This window comes from Carcharhinus amblyrhynchos, unplaced genomic scaffold, assembly GCF_965287045.1.
Source record: "Carcharhinus amblyrhynchos unplaced genomic scaffold, sCarAmb.v2.hapA scaffold_38, whole genome shotgun sequence".
In the NCBI taxonomy this organism is placed as follows: Eukaryota; Metazoa; Chordata; class Chondrichthyes; order Carcharhiniformes; family Carcharhinidae; genus Carcharhinus; species Carcharhinus amblyrhynchos.
Window position 1 is genome coordinate 6,986,353 of NW_027649779.1, and position 19,967 is coordinate 7,006,319.

A 19,967-nucleotide genomic window follows, 5' to 3' on the forward strand; every position below is an offset into this window, starting at 1 on the left:
ATGAACAGATTCAGCCAAACAAATATCCCGATACGGATAAAATATCCATTTTTAATAATAACCTATTGGAGTCCATTCTGTTGGGGGTGTGGAGGGTGGGACGTGGATCCAGGCGCCGCCTCCAGCAGGGAATCAACAGGCGGCGCCTGGAAAGCCGCCCCCTTCTGCCGGGTATTTAAATACCGCTCACTGGGACCGGAATCCAACAGTCCGGGAGCTGGTTTGTTCACTGAGTTCCTGACACAACCATTTGCCCCAAATCACCAGAAAGATGAGGTCGGCCATTTCTCTCAGTTTGTTGCTGACTTTCTTATCTGGTGAGTATGTTTTTTTTCATTATTGTCCAAATCTCTCACTGTTACTGACTCAATGTTAGTCTATCTCTAGAATGTTCCAGAGTCAGCAATCGTTTCACCAGGATTAATCCTCTGTTTTTTGATCTATTTTTACAGGTGTCCAGTCGGAGATTGTGTTGACTCAGCCAGAGGCAGAGACCGGGCGTCCCGGAAGCTCCCTGAAACTGACCTGTAAAACCAGCGGATTCAATCTTGGCGATACCTGGATGCGCTGGATCCGACAGGTTCCCGGACAGGGACTCGAATGGCTCCTAGAGTACAAAAGTTCATCGAGCAATAATTACGCCCCAGGGATTAAGGATCGATTTACTGCGTCCAAAGACACTTCAAACAACATTTTCTCTTTGGAGATGACGAGGCTGAAGATCGAAGACACCGCCATCTATTACTGTGCAAGAGGACACAGCGAGAGGAACCAGGGATGGACCCGAACAAGAACAGCTCGAGAGGGAATTCAACAACTTCCATCATAACCTGAAGGTCAGTATCTGTTTTCAGTATAATATTAACGGCAGTGATCAGAACCAAATCACAAACCGCTTCTGACAAACCTAACATAAAGAAAAATAAACATTAAACCGCACAAACCCACAGATGTAACTGGCTGAACTTTTCACTCTGTTTATATTTGCTATTAACAGGCTTCAGCAATGACAGACCTGGATATAATGCTCATTTGACTATTTCTGATAATTGGAGGATGTGTTTCTAGATTGTGTTTTGTAAACTGCTGCATAAATTGTAAATTACATTAGTAATACGGGTCTATTTGAAGTAAATATTGAGCGGTAGTACTGAACAGAGAGTGAGTGCAGTTTTTGTGCGGGTGTGTGTCACTGTGATATTACAGTGGGTCACAGTGCTGAGCACAGCGACATCCTCATACAAAAACCTCATGGAAAGAGATTGTTCAAATTGGCAATCAGTACCACAGCAGGATTTCTAAATTTAAACGAGGCTTCAGAGAAATAATGTGTGGACGTAATATTAGTTTGTGATTAGGTATAAAACTCTTTCCATGAAATCGATATTGACCGATATGCTAAATCTACACGGTGAGTTTGAAAGCAATCCGACGCCCTTTCTAAATATAATGACCAGGTCAAGCTGAAATAAGTCACTCATTCGCTCTTGGATAAGACAGAATCAGATATTTGAGAGAGCAGTGAAATTAAATTTCTGTATTTTACAGTTAGCAGGCGGGAACAGTATTTGACACGCTGTGTCTCACTGTGATAACTGGATGGCACAACAGTTGCTGTCAATACAAAAACCCCTCAGCGCTAATTGACTGAGTCTGGGTCAGTGCCCTGTTTTACAATCCAGCATTATTTACAGTGTTGTATTATTTATATCCCAGCACTACACGAATAGCGAGAATTAAGATGGAAAATTTATGATAACAATTTGATTATCAGTTAGTGTTTTCAATAACTTGATCATGTGATCCTCTGTGAAATATAAAACATTAAGGTTATTTATGTTGAGCGAACGGTATCCACAGGATAGTAATAATTTCATGAAAAATGCAGTGATTTACTTTCCCTCTGGCTTGTGATTTTATTTAAATACTGGTGGATTTCTGTCTATTTTGTGTAGGGATGGTTATTGTATGGCCCAGCCTAGAGAATGTGACACTGTGACGCTATGGGCTACTGGGGACAAGGGACCATGGTGACGGTGACTGCAGGTAAGAAACATGCATTTATTTAGTCAGTGTTTTATTTGAGTTTTTGTTTTATATTTTTCTCGATTTTATTAATTCATTTGTTCCCTGAAATATGGTTTGGTGGATTCCGTGCTGAAAATCTTTACAATGTTTCATTTGATTCTGCTTTATATGGGGGTTATAGAATTCTACTGTTAATTGATAAAAGGTAATACTGAGTGATTCAGTCTCTTGTTGTGATTTGGTGTTTATCCGCTGAGGACAGTGTGAGGCTGGGTTACTTTAAATGCCTTCTTTTCGTTAAAAAGTTCGGCGTTTCTGTAATGTTTAATCTCGGTGAAATCTCGTGGCTGTGAGTTGCACCATCTACTCCACAAGTATTTGAAATCTAACCTAATCTTAACAAAATGTGTTAAAGTGTCTGCATTAATGCTATGAACATGTTCTGCTTAATCACAATGCTGGTTTTGTTATGTTATTGTTGCGTTCAGTTTAATTATTAGTTACTTTGGTGATGGGCGGATTGGCTGGATTTTAAACTGAGATTTTCTGCCAATGTGAAATTAGATTCTGTTGAAACTGTTGGTAGAATTGAGCTGCTTCTGCATGAACCGGGGTTCAGTACCTCAGTGATGCATTTTTCTGGCGAGGAGATTGTCTGTCTGGGTGACTTTGAAGAAGTGAAATTTGTGAAATGGTTTGGCGATTCTGCATTGTTCACACTCCGTGATACTGAGCTGTTATACACTTTGTGATCGAATACGAAGTCTGCGGGTTTTAAACTATTTGACTGTGCCTGCACGGAGAAATCAGGCAGGCTTTATTGTATTTGCATTTTTTTTTAATCGTAACTGATAATTCTGGTTAAATCAAATCAGGGTTTACGCCACTCGTCCAAAACACAGTTTGCCACTGCATTCCCAATTTGGGGTACATGCAATGTTTTACCTGATGGCTTCAGCTAAATGTTTAAATATGTTTGAAATGTTTTTGAAATATGACCCAATATGAATAGAATGTGGTAAAGTGTCAATGTTAATTTGTTGGATATATTTCACCTCCTCGCTATGCTGTTGCTCTTATTCCAGATTTTTGTTTAGTTTAGACATTCATATATTTGTTGACGAGATGGTTTGCCTGATTGGATGTTGAGATTTCCTTTCAATCATATTTCTGATTTTATTGAATGGATACATTCAACAGATTCATTCCCTCAGCGATGTGTTCTGGTGTGTTTCTGTTGAGGAGGTTCTGTGGTTCGGTCGCTATGAATGTTAAAATGCGTGAAATGGTTTGGTGTTTCGGCGTTGTTTAAACTCGGTGGCACTGAGCAGTTACATGTTTTCTGGTTGAATGCAAACAATCTTTGAGTTTGAAAATCCTTGCAGGGAGAAAACAGGCAGGCTTTGGGAAAAAAATAAACATATTACAGCATTTTTAATAAAAGTTAAACTAACGTTTACAAATTAAAACAAATCATAACATACAACGTTCACTGGGACACTAAGTCGTTGCTGCAACTACAGACTTCTCATTAACAAATTTAATCGTAAAATTAATATAAATTAAATATTTTTAAATCGGTAATATAACTCCATGTTCACCAAAGATTATTTTATATTAATATCATTATTCATTATTCCCTCCTAATACTTCTGCCGTGCTTTGCACACAACTAACATGACCAGAAATGTTTTTAGGCTGGAAATATTTTGTGATAATTCCGGAAACTGTTTCAATGAAAACAATCTGTTTCCACAGCAGTGCTCAGTTCATCAAGATACTTTGCATTAATTGATATATCCCAATGAAGTTCGCTTTCACTTAAATACGAATTTTAGAGATTAAAACGTGACTATTTGGTACTTTTGTGTCCGATTATTACATTCTATCTGTGGAGGCGCAGCATTTCTTCCAATTCATTTTTAGTTGGATGTCAAGGTAATTAATCACTAATGTCATCTCAAAATTTTTGGAATGGTTTGGTGTTTCTCAATTGCTTCTGTATTTTTTGAGCACCGTGATCCTGAGCGGTTACACTTTTCCCATCTAAATGAACCCAAAAAAAACAAACTAAGTTTAAAAAATATTTTCAGGATAAAACAAACAAGTATCAAAAATAAATGCACGCCAGTGCATTTTATTCATGTTAACTAATAGTTGCAGATTAAAATAAAACATTAATTATAATTCTTACTGCGTCACTATATCTCTGTGAGGGACATTACACTACCCTGAATCTGTTACATTTCATGTGCTCATTTTCAGAAAAAAAATATTTTATGCCCAATTTTCTAGATTTAAGACAGAGAGGTACAGGTAGTTAAAAGTCGAAGGGAATTTTGAAATTTTTATCAGTTTAATTTAAAAATAGTTATTGATTATTTGTTGTAATTTGACAATTGACCACTTAGAATCCCACATTTTGAATAAACTTGACAGAGTGAACACAGTTTTCTGACAGGTGGAATTCGCTGACACTAAGCAATTGTTCAGTTAATGGTGTTTGAATTGTTGTAAGTGTCAACAGAAACTGGATAGAGATTGACAAGTCAGTCCATGAAATTCAAAAAGATTAATTTATATACAAATATTATAATAGTAAGATTTGTTCTACGCTTAATAATAACATCATGGCTCCATTACTGCTGAAAACAGAATAAATGTTGAATAAAGATGAAAAAATGACAGGATAGAATAATCGATTCTATTGGAGCATTATGTTTAATTCTTATTGAATATTATACTGAAGAAAAAGTCTCGACTTACTTTGTGCATCATTTTTCAATGTTGCAGAGGATTTGAATCAATTGTCCTCATTGAATTTTTCACTGTTTTATTCAGATCTTCTTAAATTAATCAATATTTTCAGTAAGTAAATTATATGGATTGTCCAAATTATTCAATCTAAGAAGCGGTTTCATTGAGCTCAAACGTCCAGGCCGTTACAGCAAATACAAATACAGAAGCATGCATTTTAACACGATTGTAGGTTATAATAAGGCATTGGGAGTAAAAGTTGAAATGAAAGACATTACAACGTGATTCGATTTTAGCAAATGAATTTCAGATGTCTGAATATTTCCATTCAGTAGTTTGAAGTTTATTGTTTAAGATTTTATTGGAACCTAATTACTTCACGATGTTCGAGGCAAAGGCAAGTTTTGAATGATTGAAAACTGATTTTATTACGGAGTGCAAATCAGTAACAGGAGAACTAACTGCCAATTAACAATAACAAAATATAATATTGGTGCTAATTAATTCAAAACAAAAGACCTTGAATATTGCACTGGTGGACAAAATATCATCCGTTTTAAAGAATATTTAATTGTATCAGAAATGAATTCAGAAACAAAACATTTCTTTACTCGGCTCTGCTCAGCTCGATAAAGTATTTTAGCTTCATTATTGCGTTGACTACATTTAATTAAGAAATTAGTTCGAATCTTGTAATGGTTTTCAACGTTAGTGTTTCCATGTTTGTTTAATTCTTATAATGTTACGGCATCTCTGTGAGGGACATTGAACTGCCCTGAAACTGATATTTTTGCTCATTTTCAGCGAAATTACACGTTTACGAGAGGTGATACAAATAGAGGTAAATAATTAGAAGTCAAGGGATTTCTTTTTCAAATGAATATCATTTTCATTTAAGATAGGTAATTGGTTTTCTGTTGTTGTAAGTTGACCATTGATCAATGCGAATCCAACAGTTTGAATGAAGTTTACGGATTGAACAGATAAACCTGCTGGGAACTCGGCTGTTGCACCGTTTGTGTCTGTTCTGTTTCAGTACGCGTGGTCACTGTGTTGGGACCAGGAATCTGTTTGACTGGTTATAAACCTTCTGGCCCCTTCTGCAGTATTTCGGGAACTGAAATTTGATTTATTTCTTCAAGAAACTTGTACCTCTGAGAAATGTGACAGTTTGACTTGATATTTGACTCAGCTTCTCAGAAATGAGATCCCTGAACCATATTGTGACCATCAGAGAGCAGAAACTTCAAACTGTAGAGGGGAGAATTGAATGATTTTTAAGCAGTGATGTACCGGCCTTGGGAATGTTCGGTGAACAAATACAAAGTGAGATGTATTATGTTGTGTTCCGTACTACAGCAGCCCCTGAACTGTTTAGTCTGACAATTGAAGGGCCAAATTCATTTGCATCTTATTTTTAATCTTCTAAAGGCATTTTAGTGTCATTTGCTCGGCCAGAATTTTTAATCTCCCCTAATCGTTCCTTGAGAAAGTGTTGAGATGAAACATCCTTGAATAACTGCAGTCCATATGCTGCAGGCATCCACCCTGCTGTTTGGGCAGAAAGTTCCAGAATTTTGACCCAACGACTATGAATGAATTCAGATATTGTTTCAAGTCGGGATGGTGTGTATTTTGGAGGGGAGCTTGCAGGTGATAGCGTTCATTGTGTCTGCTGCCTTTGTCCTGTTAGGATGGAAATGCAGCGGGTTTGGACAGTGTAATCTATGGAGCGTTTGTGAGTTCATGCAGTGTATGTTGTATATAATAAACACTGCTGACACTGCTTGTTAGTGATGGAGAGAGTGAATAGGGAGAACGAGGGGACGGGTAAATTTGTGGGTGAATTTAGCCTGGATTGTCTCAAATTTCGTGAAATTTTGCAAGTTTCACTCATTGAGGAAAGAGGAAATTATTTAATTGTGAATGACTTGTGAAAGATTTAAATGTTTTTTCCAGCCATTGGTCCACAGTCTGTATTGTGCTCACTTGTCACTCCCACTTACTGTGTGAGTGGGTGAGTATGTGTGGAGTGATTGTGCTTTTCCAGACTGAATCAGCCAGATAGAGACCTACACACATCACACACTCTCACACACATAAATACACACATACACACTCTCATATTCCCTCACACATGCGCACATATATACATACACTTACTTGCTCTCTCATATGACATCTCTCAAACACATTCTCTTTCTCTCATGTTCTACATACTCTCTGTCACTTACAAATAAATACGTACACTCACTCTCTCAATCGTTCTTTCTCACAAACATCACCTCTCTCACACGCACACAGTCTCTCCATCTCTTACACACAAACACACATGTATACACAATGTATCTCTCTTAAACACTCCACCTGTCACAGACACATGTTCTCTCAATAATTATTTCACTCATACATCTTTTCTATTTTTTACACTTTTTTCTCGCTCACACAAACTCTACCCTCCCCTCCACACACACACACACACACACACACACACACACACACACACACACACACACACACACACACACGCACTGTCACCCTCCCTCCCTGGCACACAGACCCAAGCACACTCTCACACACTTTCCATCTCACATACGTAAGAGAGACTGTCATTGATACCAAAGAACAGAATCATGGGATCCTACAGTAGAGAAGGAGGCCATTCAGCCCATCGAGTCTGCACTAGCAGCAGTCCCACCAATGCCCTATCCCCATAACCACATGTATTTACCCTAACTAGTCCCCCTGAAACTAAGGGACAATTTAGCACGCCAATCCACTGATCCCGCACATCTTTGGTCTGTGGGAGGAAACAGGAGCACCCAATGAAACCCAAGCAGACACGGGGGGAACTTGCTAACTCCACACACAATGACCCATATCGGGAATTGAACTGTGAGGCGGCGGCGCTAATCACTGTGCCACAGCGCCCATCCACGTTACTCCCCGCCGCCCCCTTCCCCTCCCCTATAACATTTGAATGTGGGTGGTATCGAGCAGCCCGAGTAAAACGCAAGTGAATCAGATACAGAGGGAAATTCTTCTCTGTTTGGAGTCATATTTAGCACAAAGCAAGGTGGTAATGGTTGTTGAAGGTCAAACATCTAAGTTGAGAAATCACTGCAGGAGTTCGGCAGGGGTCTGTTCTGGGACCAACAATCTTCTATTGCTTCATCAATGACACATTTCATCCAACATGAGGTCAGAAGTAGGGATTTCCATGTGTTACACCGGACACAAAGACACAATCAATAAGAAGGGATCTGGCTGAGACTAAGTCCGCCTGGCTCCCCAATACTGGTGTCAACTTGGTGTTTGATTCCTGTGTGACCCTAGTTTTGCTGGAAGCTTCCCTTCCAGCTCCCTCAGTCTGTCTATTTGTTCACTGATCCGTGTTTCTGAAAGAAAGGCCCCGACATTAAAGCAGCTGCCCGGTGATCTACACTGATTCCTGACTTTACACAGCCCTGTTACTGAAAGCTGATCAATGGAGAGAATCGGGAAAAGATCGATGGAGAGGGAGAGGAGGAGGTGGCTCACTGACTCTCTCACCCTCACTCACACTCACTCACTCACACTCAATCTCTCATCCTCACTCAAAGAACTTCACTCACTCACCCTCACTTACCCACCTTCCCTCACTGACACACTCGCACTCACTCACCCTCACTCACTCACCCTCAATCTCTCAGCCTCAATCAAATAACTTCACTCACTCACCTTATCTTACCTACCTTCTCTCGTTGGCACACTCTCACTCACTCACCCTCATTCACTCACCCTCACTCACTCAACCACAATCACTCACCCTCACTCACTCATTCTCATTCACGCTTACTCACTCGTCCTCACACACTCACCCTCACTCACTCATCCACCCTCCCACACACTCACCCTCATACACATTCACCCTCACACACTCACTCTCACACACCCTCACCCTCACACACCCTCACCCTCACACGCACTCACCCTCACTCACTCACCCTCACTCAATCACCCTCACGCACTCGCCCTCACGCACTCGCCCTCAGAAACTCACTGATCCTGATTCAACCTGAGTCAGTCACCCTCACACACTCACTCACAATCACTCACTCATATTCGCTCTCTCACTCTCATCCATTCTCACTCACTCACCCACAAGCACTCACACACCCTCATTCAACTTCGCACATTCACTCAAACACACGCCCTGACTCACTCATCCTCACACCCTGACTCACTCACAATCACTCACTCATCTTCGCTCACTCACTCTCATCTATCTTCACTCACTCACCCACACTCACCCACAAACACGCATTCAACCTCACTCGTTCACCCTCAATCACACATCCTAACTCTCTCATTCTCACACCCTCACTGACTCACTCACATTCACTCACCCTCTCACCCTCAGTCACGCACCCACATTCACTCACCCTCACGCACTCACCCTCACGCGCCTTCATTAACTCACGGTCACTCAGCCACCCACACTCATACACTATCACTCACTCAACCTCACTCACTGAACCTCGCTCACTGACTTCGACCCTCAGTCAGTCATCAACATTCATACTCACCTTCATTCACTGATCCCACTAATCCACCCTCACTCACCCAGTCTCACTCACCCTCACTCACTCACCCCATTCACTATCACTCACTCACTCACTTCACTTACCCACCCTCACTCATCCAGTCTCACTCACTCACACTCACTCACTCACCTACCCACCCCCACAGACTCAAGCTCAATGACCCTCTCTCTGTCTCGCTCTGAATTACGCCCGGTCACCCATTCAAACTCACTCAAACTCACGCACATACATTCACTCACAAACCCTCACATACTCATCATCACTCAACTTCACTACCCTAACTCACAAATCCTCAATCACTCACCCTCATCAAACACCTTCACTCACTCACCCTCACTCCCCCACCCATCCACATTCATTCTCCCTCACACACCACCTTGACTCACTCACTCTCACCCCTCACTTACTCAGTTACATTCACTCCCTCACCCTCATTCACTCAATCTCACTCACTTTCACGCACCCACCTCCACTAACCTTCACACATCTTCACTCACTCTCCCTCATTCTTTCAATCTTGCTTACCTTCAGTCATCTAGCCACCTTCACTCCCTACCCTCTCTCACACACCCTCATTTAGTCACGCTCTCTCACCCTCACCCACAATTACTCACCCTAAATCACTCATCATCACTCAAAGAACTTCACTCACTCACCTTCCGTCACACATACACCATCACTCATCCACTCTCACTCATCTAATCACTTACACTCACAATCTCTCACTCACACTCACTAAATCTGTGTGGGGAAGGTCTGTAACGGGAGAGAAGAAAGATCTCAAGCGGCCGTTTGGTGTTCAAAGGTGGGAGCTGCCCTGGGAGTGCAGAGAGCTGGAGGGAATCGCTGGGGGCTCGGGGCCAGGGACAATGGCAAAGAGTCAGGGGAGAACAGGAGGGGTGGGAATGGGCAGAGAGCCGGGGTGGGGGGAGGGGAGAGAGCCAGGGGAAACAGCAGAGAGCCAGGGGAAACAGCAGAGAGCTGGGGGAAGGGCAGAGAGGCCGGGGAAAGGGCACATAGCCGGGGAACAGGGCGGAAAGCCGGGGAAAGGGCAGAGAGAGAGAGGAGAAAGGACAGGGAGCAGGGGGAAGAGGGCAGAGAGACCAGTGAAAGGGGAGAGAGCCGAAAGGAAGGGCAGAGAGATGGAGGAAAAGGTAGAAAGACCAGGGAAAGGGAAGAGAACCAGGAAAAAGGCAGGGAGGCACGAAAAAGGGCAGGGAGGCAGGAGAAAGGCCAGAGAGCCGAGGGGAAGGGCAAAGAGCCCAGGGGAAAGGGCAGGAGAGTCAGGGGGAAAGGTCAGAGAGCTGGGGGAAAGGAGAAAGAGGGGAGGGAGCAGAGACAGAGGGCAGAGAGCTGAGGGAAAGCGTAGGGGACTGAGGGAAAGAGCAGAGAGCCGGGCGAGAGGGCACAGAGCTGGAGTGAAGTGTAGAGAGTCAGGTGGAAATACACAGAGCCGGATAAATGAGAAAACGAGCCACCGTGAAAGTCAGAGACCCAGGGGAAAGGGCAAAGAGCTGGGGAGAATGGGCAGAGAGCGGGTGATGGATGGGCGGAGTGAGGAGGTTCAGAATAGAGCTAGCATCACAATCAGCTCATCTGTAATCTCAGTGAATGATAGAGGAGACTTCAGGGTCCGAATGGCCAACTCCTGCTATTAATGTCTGATCCTTCAATTCGTTAATGTTGCATTTATTTGAATTTATAATCACATTTAGAGTTTCCTGATCATTCAGTAAGTATTCATTCCGGAGGTATTTTTGAAGCAAAGTCACTAATCTCCGTTTTGTGGATTGAGAGGCAGTGAGTTGGAGAGAGGAAGGGGCACCAATCAGTTTGAACCCAGGCAATTTCCAAAAATAGTGTGGAGATGCCGGAGTGAGGTTGTTGTGGGCACAGTAAGGATTCTCACAACACCAGGTTAAAGTCCAACAGGTTTATTTGGAATCACAAGCTGTTGGAACTCCCTCATCAGGTGAGTGGATGATATGAATGAAGAGACAACTTCTTCATCACAAAGTGTTGTTGTTTGAGAAATAAATAGTTGCTGCAACAGTTGAGACAATATTTGCTCTTCTCTGTTAATCCAATGAATGATATGCCATTTTGACACTTAGTGAATGTATTTTTCTTCTTAATTTGCTCGAGGTGGAGACAAGGATGTCAGTTTCTTCAGAGATGACTTTTCCCAATTGATAGAAATAACATAATCTGAAAGGCAGATATAGGATTAAATCTGGAAATATTGGGATAAGTTCATAATTCTAATCAATGTTCGGGATAGAAGCACATAACATAGAAGCAGGAGTGGTCATTTAGCCCTCTGAGCCTACTCCGCCATTCACTTTGGTCAGATCTCATCAATATCCTGATCATACCTATTACCCATATCCCCCATCAATATCCTGATCATACCTAGAACCCATATAACACCAAGAGCTATATCTGATATAGAAACATATTTGTAAAAATATGTTTGATGACTTAATAAACGCAAATAAGAGTCAAACTTGTTCAATTGGCTATTCTTTCCCAGCGACACCGTCTCCGCCCACTCTCTACAGCCTGGTCTCCTCCTGTCAGCAACACAACTCCGACGGCGCCGTCACCTACGGCTGTTTGGCGATGGATTACTCTCCAGATGTCTCCAAACTGACGTGGAAGAAAAATGGGCAGCCGATCACCAGTGGGTTTAAGACTTACCCGTCAGTGAGAAACACGAAAGGGACCTATACACTGAGCAGCCAGTTAACCATCACCGACTCAGCGGGAGAATGCCCCAGAATTGACTGTGAGGTTCGACACAGTGACTCAGTCAAGAGCGTTGAAATGCCATGTAAGTGTTGTGAAACCTGGGTAAGGGAGGGGCGCTGTGATTGAACTGTAGAAGGCCTTAGTCATAACTGATTTGTAGCAATTTGAAAAATGTAAACTGCGCAAAATCCAGGTAAATATCTACTGACTGATAAGTTACTCAGAACTCCAATGTGTGAGGTATTGAACACAAAATTAGTGATGTAATGATGGGGCTGTATTACACACTAGTTAGGCCACGTTTGGAGAACCATCGAAATGTTACGGTGCAGAAGGAGACCATTTAGCCCATCATGTCTGTGCTGGCCAAAAGTGACAACATAGAAACTAGCCATTCATTTTAATCCCACTTTCTAGTCTTTGCTTGATAGCCTTGTTGGTTAAAGCACTTGAGATGCAGATCCAGATACATCTTAAGTGACCATGCTCCCTGGTAACTGAGCCCTCCACTTGGGGAATGAATTATTTCTACCGACGTCCCGTATAATTTTTGTGAACCACAATTATGTCACACCTCAGCCACCTCCTTTTTTTCTAAGGAGAACAATTCCTGCCTATTCAATCTCGCCTCATGGCTGCAATGTTCAGGCCCTGGCAACATTTTTGTAAACCTCATCTCTCTCCAGAGTCATTACATCATTCCTGCAACGTGGTGGCCAGGACTATGCAGCAAACTCCAAACGTGGCCTAACTAGTGTGTTACACAGCCCCATCATTACATCACTGATTTTGTTTTCAATACCTCACACATTGGAGGAATTAATCCAAAATGCTTTCTTGATCAACTTGTCCAGTTGCCCTACCATTTAAAAGTAACTGTGGACATTCAGTACAAGGTCTTGGATTTCCTCAATCTCTGTCAACCTTCTGTTTTGTTGACTATTCCCTTGCTCTGTTTGCCCTCCGCAAATGCATTGGGTGACACTTTTGACAGTTGAATTCTATTTGCCATTTCCCTGCCAGTTCAACAAAACCATGGACACAATTCTCAAATCGGCAGCTCTGGTGCTAAAATAAAAGAATTAATTTTAATTGTTGTCAATTGAATTTTCAAGTGGTGTCTAAACATATGTTTGTTGAAGGTGAAATCCCCCCAACCGTAATCCTCACCGTGAGTTCCAGTGAAGAAATCACAAGCAGCAAATTTGCAACCATCGTCTGTTCAATCATCGATTTCCAGCCAGGGTCACTGACGGTGAAGTGGCTGAAGAATGGGGAACCCGTGGATTCAGGAATTGTCACCTCTCCCGCCTGTCAAGTGAACGGGAACTTCTCGGCCAGCAGCCGGCTGACAGTCTCCGCCGGGGAATGGTTCAGCAAAGCGGTCTATACCTGCCAGGTCACTCATCAAGGAAACACTCAGAGTCTGAACATCAGCTCATCTCAGGGTAAGAGACTCAAACAGAGGATAAAATATATCATTCCGATGTTAACCGGAATTAGAGATCTATTAACGTTGGTACAACGCATAGAATAACTTCTAAGTTATTGTCACGTAATTTGCTGCATTAGGGCAAGGCCTCCTTCAGAATTTCATCACAAAAGCAATTGTTATTTATCCCTTCATGAGAGGCGCATTTATTTCCCAAACCCGGGGGCACTTCAATGTCAACCACGTTGCTGTGAATCTGGAGTCACATGCATACCAGGCCAGATAAAGTCAGCGGATTTACTTGTTAAAAAAGATTTGTGAACTGGAAGAGGTTTTACAGCAATGGCTTCATAACAATCATTTCAACTTTTAATTATACATTTTTATAGAATTCAGATTTAATATTTGCAATGATTGGATTCGAATCTGTGTCCCCAGAACCTTGCCCTAGGTTACAAGCCCATTGATAACACCATATGCCTCTGGCTCCCCTTAAAGGAGTGCTCCCTTCCATTTTGAAGTAATATAGTGAGAGAGATGGCCTTGATGTCAACTTTTTCTTTTCCTGAGACAGCTGGTAAGATTCAGGGAGACAGTGGGGATCGGACTATTTCACAGGTCACAGCACAGGGGTAAAATTTCAGAAAGTGCATCCACCTTATTTATAAACTAACGCCCAGTACTGGTTTCCCTGAGTTCAGAATGGTATATTGCTTGGGAATCCTGCAATGTTGATTTATGAAAATGGTACCGCTGCTACAATACTTTAATAAAGGGAATAAGTTCATAGAACAAGCTGGTTTTTCATCGCCCGTTGATGTTGAAAGGTGATAGTTAGAGATTGATGTATTGGAGGTGACTTCATCTCCTTCAGGCTGAAGACTGCTGTCCTGCTTCTGAAGGGGAACTAGGGTTGATTTCCATTTCTCATTCACAGATCCTCTCCAGTGCCTTGATACCACAGTGAAGATACAGCCACCACCAATAGAACAGGTCTTACTGGAGGCGACCGCGACCTTAACCTGCATCATTTCTCATGCTCCTGATGGAGTTAACGTGTCCTGGATCCGAGACAGGAAGTATTTGAAATCAGAGATTGCCGAAAAGCCCGGAGCGGATCCTGACAGTGTGATCAGCAAACTAAACATCTCGACACAAGCCTGGCTGAGTGCGGCTGTGTTTGAGTGCGTGGTGAGCCATCAGGATCTGCCGACTCCTCTAAGAACATCTATCCACAAGGAAACAGGTGAGCTGAGAGATTGAAACAATAAATGTAGGGTCAATGGCAGGGTTCTGAGCAATGTGGAGGAACAGGGAGATCTTGAGGTTCATATCCACAGATCTCTGAAAGTTGCCTCTCAAATGGATAGAACAGTGAAGGCTTATAGTGTGTCAGGGTTTATTGACAGGGAGTTCGAGTTTAAAAACCGTGTAGTTATCTGCAAATATACCGGACCTTGGTGAGACCACATTTGGAATATTGTGTTCAGTTCTGGTCACCTCACTATAAGAAGGGTGTGGAAGGATTCGAGAGAGTGCAGAGGAGATTTACCAGGATGCTGCCTGGTTTGGAGGGTAGGTCGTATGAGGAAAGGTTGAGGGAGCTGGGGCTTTTCTCTTTAGAGTGGAGGGGGATGAGAGGCGACTTAATAGAGGTTTATAAGATGATGAGGGGGATAGATAGAGTGGACGTGCAGAGACTATTTCATCGGGTGGATGTAGCTGTTACTAGGGGGCATAACGTTGAGGTTCATGGTGGGAGATATAGAAGGGATGCCTGAGGTAGGTTATTCAATCAGAGAGTGGTTGGGTTGTGGGATACGCTGCCTGCTGTGGTAGTGGAGTCAGACACTTCAGGAACTTTCAAGCGGTTATTGGATCAGCATATGGAACACTCCAGAATGATAGGGAGTGGAATAGCTTGATCTTGAGTTTGGACATAACTCGGCACAACATTTGTGGGTCGAAGGGCCTCTACTGTGTTGTACTGTTCTGTGTTTCTATGTTTCTATATAAATGCATCACTGTGTCTATCTCCAGTGGAATTGTACAAGTCAATATTTAATACTCAGCGTATTAATGGTCTCCCCTGAACTGAATGACTCTGGGCCGATTGATATGTTTATGGGGAGTTTGATGTGTTGATGAGTGAAAAGTGAACTGAAGGCGATGTTATTGGGTTTAGATCAAAAAAGAAGGGAGGAGCCTGATGAGGAGCATCAAAAATAAAAACCAGAAAAGAAAAGTAGATCAGTTGGGCCGAATGGCCTGATTCTGTGCTGTAAACTTTCAGAAACTTTCCCGTCCGCCCCCCTGAGTTATTTGAGAAAACAATTGTGTTCACCTCTCCTCCAAGCTGGAAGTCAAAAATGGAAACATTTAAAATCAAAATCGAAGCACACTTTCCTGATATCTCACCAGCGGTTTCATTGTCTCCAGAATTCTCCAGTTTATTGACATCGATTGTACGTTTTCTGCAGATCCAAATCCGCGGGAACCGGTCGTCTCTGTCCTCCTGCCCTCGGCAGAAGACGTCTCCGCTCAGAGTTTCATCTCCCTCAGCTGCTTAGTGAGAGGTTTCTCCCCCCGAGAGATCTTCGTCAAGTGGACTGTCAACGACAAGCCGGTGAATCCCGGCAACTACAGGAACACCGAGGTGGTGGCGGAGAACGGCAATAGCTCCTTCTTCATGTACAGCCTGTTATCCATTGCAGCAGAGGAATGGTCCAGCGGCGCTTCTTACTCCTGTGTGGTGGGACATGAAGCCATCCCCTTGAAGATCATCAACAGAACAGTTGACAAATCCAGCGGTAAACCCAGTTTTGTGAACATTTCCCTTGCACTGATGGACACTGTTAATTCATGTCAATGAGAATCACTCGGTTACATTAAAAACTACAATAAAAAGAATAAAATCATTTTCCTCTAACGATAAATGAAATACCCAATTGCTTTATTGATTGCTTTTTTCCCGTTTTACGTCCAATAGATATTTTTGGTTTGAGTCAGATATTTTCAGGCCTCAGACCCAAGTCTTGTTGAACCAATGCACCCTGCTCAGATCCACCCTTTCTTAGAGACAGAGTAGAGCACATTTATGACAATATTCTCCAAAACGTCTTCACCGACTTTCCTGCCTGAGGAAAAATCCGACAATTTCAACATTTGCGTCAAACATTCTCAATATTTAGATCTCGGTGTTCCTGCTTCTCTCATTGTCCATGCCTTTACCCTTTCATGTCAGCTTTAAGCTGCTGCATCACACCCACTGAACAGAAGTAAGGGTCACACATAAACATCGAGAAATAATCCCCCATCAGATTGAGGGAGAGTGAAATTGTTAACATCCTGGATTCCCACTCACCCAACAAAGAGAGGGGAGGATCAATAACTAACCCATATACCACAACTTCCTCATTGAAAAGAGGAGGAATGTCATTATTTAGTCCACTGCATCTCCACCCCCTCAGTGGTTAGAACCATCAGGGACATTGCATCACAGGGTAGAGAGAGGGAAACTATGAGCTCACTGCCCTCCCTCTCCCTAAGTCGCGTGTTTGGAAGGGAACGGCTCTCTAATCAGGAGTCAGTTGTCATCAGTATAAATTAGCTTCCTTCTTTTTGCTCTAGATTTTGAAGTATCATTCTCATTATCAAAGTATCATTGAAGTATATAATACACATAACCTAATATATGCATATATATTTATGCAACGTAATTCAAAAATGTTTCAACACTCTTGTTCCTGTTAATCATGTGCTGGCATTGATTTCCCATAATACAAATTTAAACAAGTAATAGAATCCTCCCCGGTTTTCACTGTTCTGTCCCTGATGATTCTGAGATGCATCAATGAATTATTTCATTCACTCTCCTGATATCACCGTGCCACTCACATAAAAGACATTTAAACAGCAAAGCCTGAAAGTGTGCTCCATTATTCGGATTGTTTGGATCACGTTCAGTTAACAATTGCCGGTAAAACTTGAAGCAACAGTTAAAACATATACACACTGGCAATACTACACAAAACTATCACAATTAGAAATACAGGTGTAGCCGTGCACACACACACACACACACACACACACACACACACACACACACACACACACACACACACACACACACACACGAATATGTAGACTCAAACTTGTACAAACAGGCACTAAAACAACAACATACGCACACAATCAAATATTTCCAAAAGCACTCACACAAATACACATAAAACACACAAGTTCATACACTTCTGTGAATCGGTACACAGACCCAGACACAAACACATACATGCATCGACAGATAGATACACGTACATGTAGACCCACATAAATGCACAAACACATACATATACTCAAATAAGTATATATATTAGCACACATTCACCCTGACAGGGATATACATAAAGACACAGACAATGTTATACACATTAACAAATATATATGGAAATGCATATCAACAAATAAGCAGGCTGCATATAGATGAATGGACAGCAAAACATTTGCACGCAAACATGTGGACACAAACATTAACATGCTCATACAGAATAGAATACCATAGCACACATTACTACATATCGAAACACAAACACGAATCAAGATATCGTTATGAAGAACTATCAACACTTATATACATACATACATGTTAACGGGTACACACAGACAAATAGGGAAAACAGACGCACACAGAAAGGGAAACAAACCTTACTAGAATGACAGAAATTCAGACATAGTCATAGATAGAGGCACATGTGCACCGATTAAGAGTGGCATTAATAATTATACATGGACTTAACACAATAATAGAGTCATACACGCACAATACCAGAAAAATAAAATATACACTCAGATGCAGACACACAACTACACAAATCAACAAATACAGGCAAATGAATGCGTACATTAATGCTCTTGTACATGTATTAACTCAGAGCCAAAGATTAATGCAGAGCACGAGATGATCATGCACACGCACACAAATGCAAAATCTTAAGTAAGGTAAATGATGAAAGTAAAATTTAAGCATGAATTTTAATGGACATGTCTACCGACAATTCGCCCAATGTACATTGCACCAAAAACACGTGGAAAAACTAAATTAAGTTAGTGATCTACTTACAATTTCAACCATAAATAAGAGATCAGAAATTACATCCCGGCTCTTAAACAGCAACATTCACAGTTTACATGTCAGTCACCATCTTTGGAAACAATCATTGATCAGTGAACGTTCCTCCATATCAGTCATAATATTCTTCAATGAGGGATAGTGCCAAATTGATCAAAAATGAACTGATACTCAAGAACACATCTTCAGTGCTTTCTGGCATGGACTGTCCAAGGAATGTGCATAACGATCAAGTGTGAACATAGTTACGGAGATCGGTTACTGGGTGTCCTGAATGTAAGAGTAGATAGACATTGAAAATTATACAGAAAATACATTAACAGTTTATGAAGGAGAACAGGGAAAAGAAAAAAAAATCCCTGGATAAATAATCTAATTTAAATTTCTGGTCTCCGCCCCTAGACCTCACCGACCGCATCTGGATTGAAGACAATGAGGATGATAACAGCAACATCTGGACAACCGCTTCCACATTCATCGTCCTGTTCTTCCTGAGCATTTTCTACAGCACTGCGGTCACTCTGGTGAAGGTGAGATGATTCAATTCGCTCACATTTCAAACTGGCAGAATGGATTTGAAAAATCTCTCAATGTTTCACTGATTAAAAACTCTAACATTAATGCCCCATATCATAAACATCTGCTTCATTATTGTATCTTTATTTTACAGATCAAATGATGGGTTGAATTTTGGACGCTGCAGATTTCCCTCAGCTGATTATCAAGATCTCTGTATGGCTCATGTACAATATCTCCTCTTGGTGACTGTATCAGTAAAATTCTTACAGTTAATCATTCTGAATCTGAAACTGAAGCAATCATAGACCTTACTTCAATTTTCAGTATGAAATATACGACACATTTTTCTTATAAATTTAATTGTGATTAATAGTTTTCCCGTAGTTTAAATTTCATATATGAATAAGAAACATTTCTAATTCCTTATTCACATTTGTTAATTCCTCATTCTATTAATGTCCTGTTTTCCCTTTCTGGTGTATGGAACAGATGTACAAATATTGACGGATTCTCTGTGCATGTGTTCTGTTCTCAATGTGAAGCTCGATCGCTGTGTTCACTTTCGTGTCTTAAAAAAATAATTTTGCTGTAAAATATTCTCTGAATTTTTGAAATAAATATTGAACTAAACTTTAACCATCTCTGGCTTGGCTTCATTCTGTTCTCCGAACCCATCACCTCCGCCCCATTTTCCCTATTATAGGGTTTCCCCCTTTTCCCAGGCAGGAATGTTCCCCCGGTCATGTGTGGGATGTGGTTGAACTCA

The 19,967-nt window shown here is 41.7% G+C and overlaps 1 gene segment (V, D, J or C); it reads left to right on the forward strand.

Annotated features, from left to right (window-relative positions):
• Nucleotides 1–271: 271 nt before the first annotated feature.
• On the forward strand, nucleotides 272–16,489 carry LOC145362438 (Ig heavy chain C region-like). The segment is given in 6 exon segments: nucleotides 272–317; nucleotides 453–752; nucleotides 2,002–2,046; nucleotides 11,905–12,204; nucleotides 14,492–14,800; nucleotides 16,035–16,489. Coding segments are annotated over 6 exon segments (1,392 nt in total).
• Nucleotides 16,490–19,967: the final 3,478 nt, after the last annotated feature.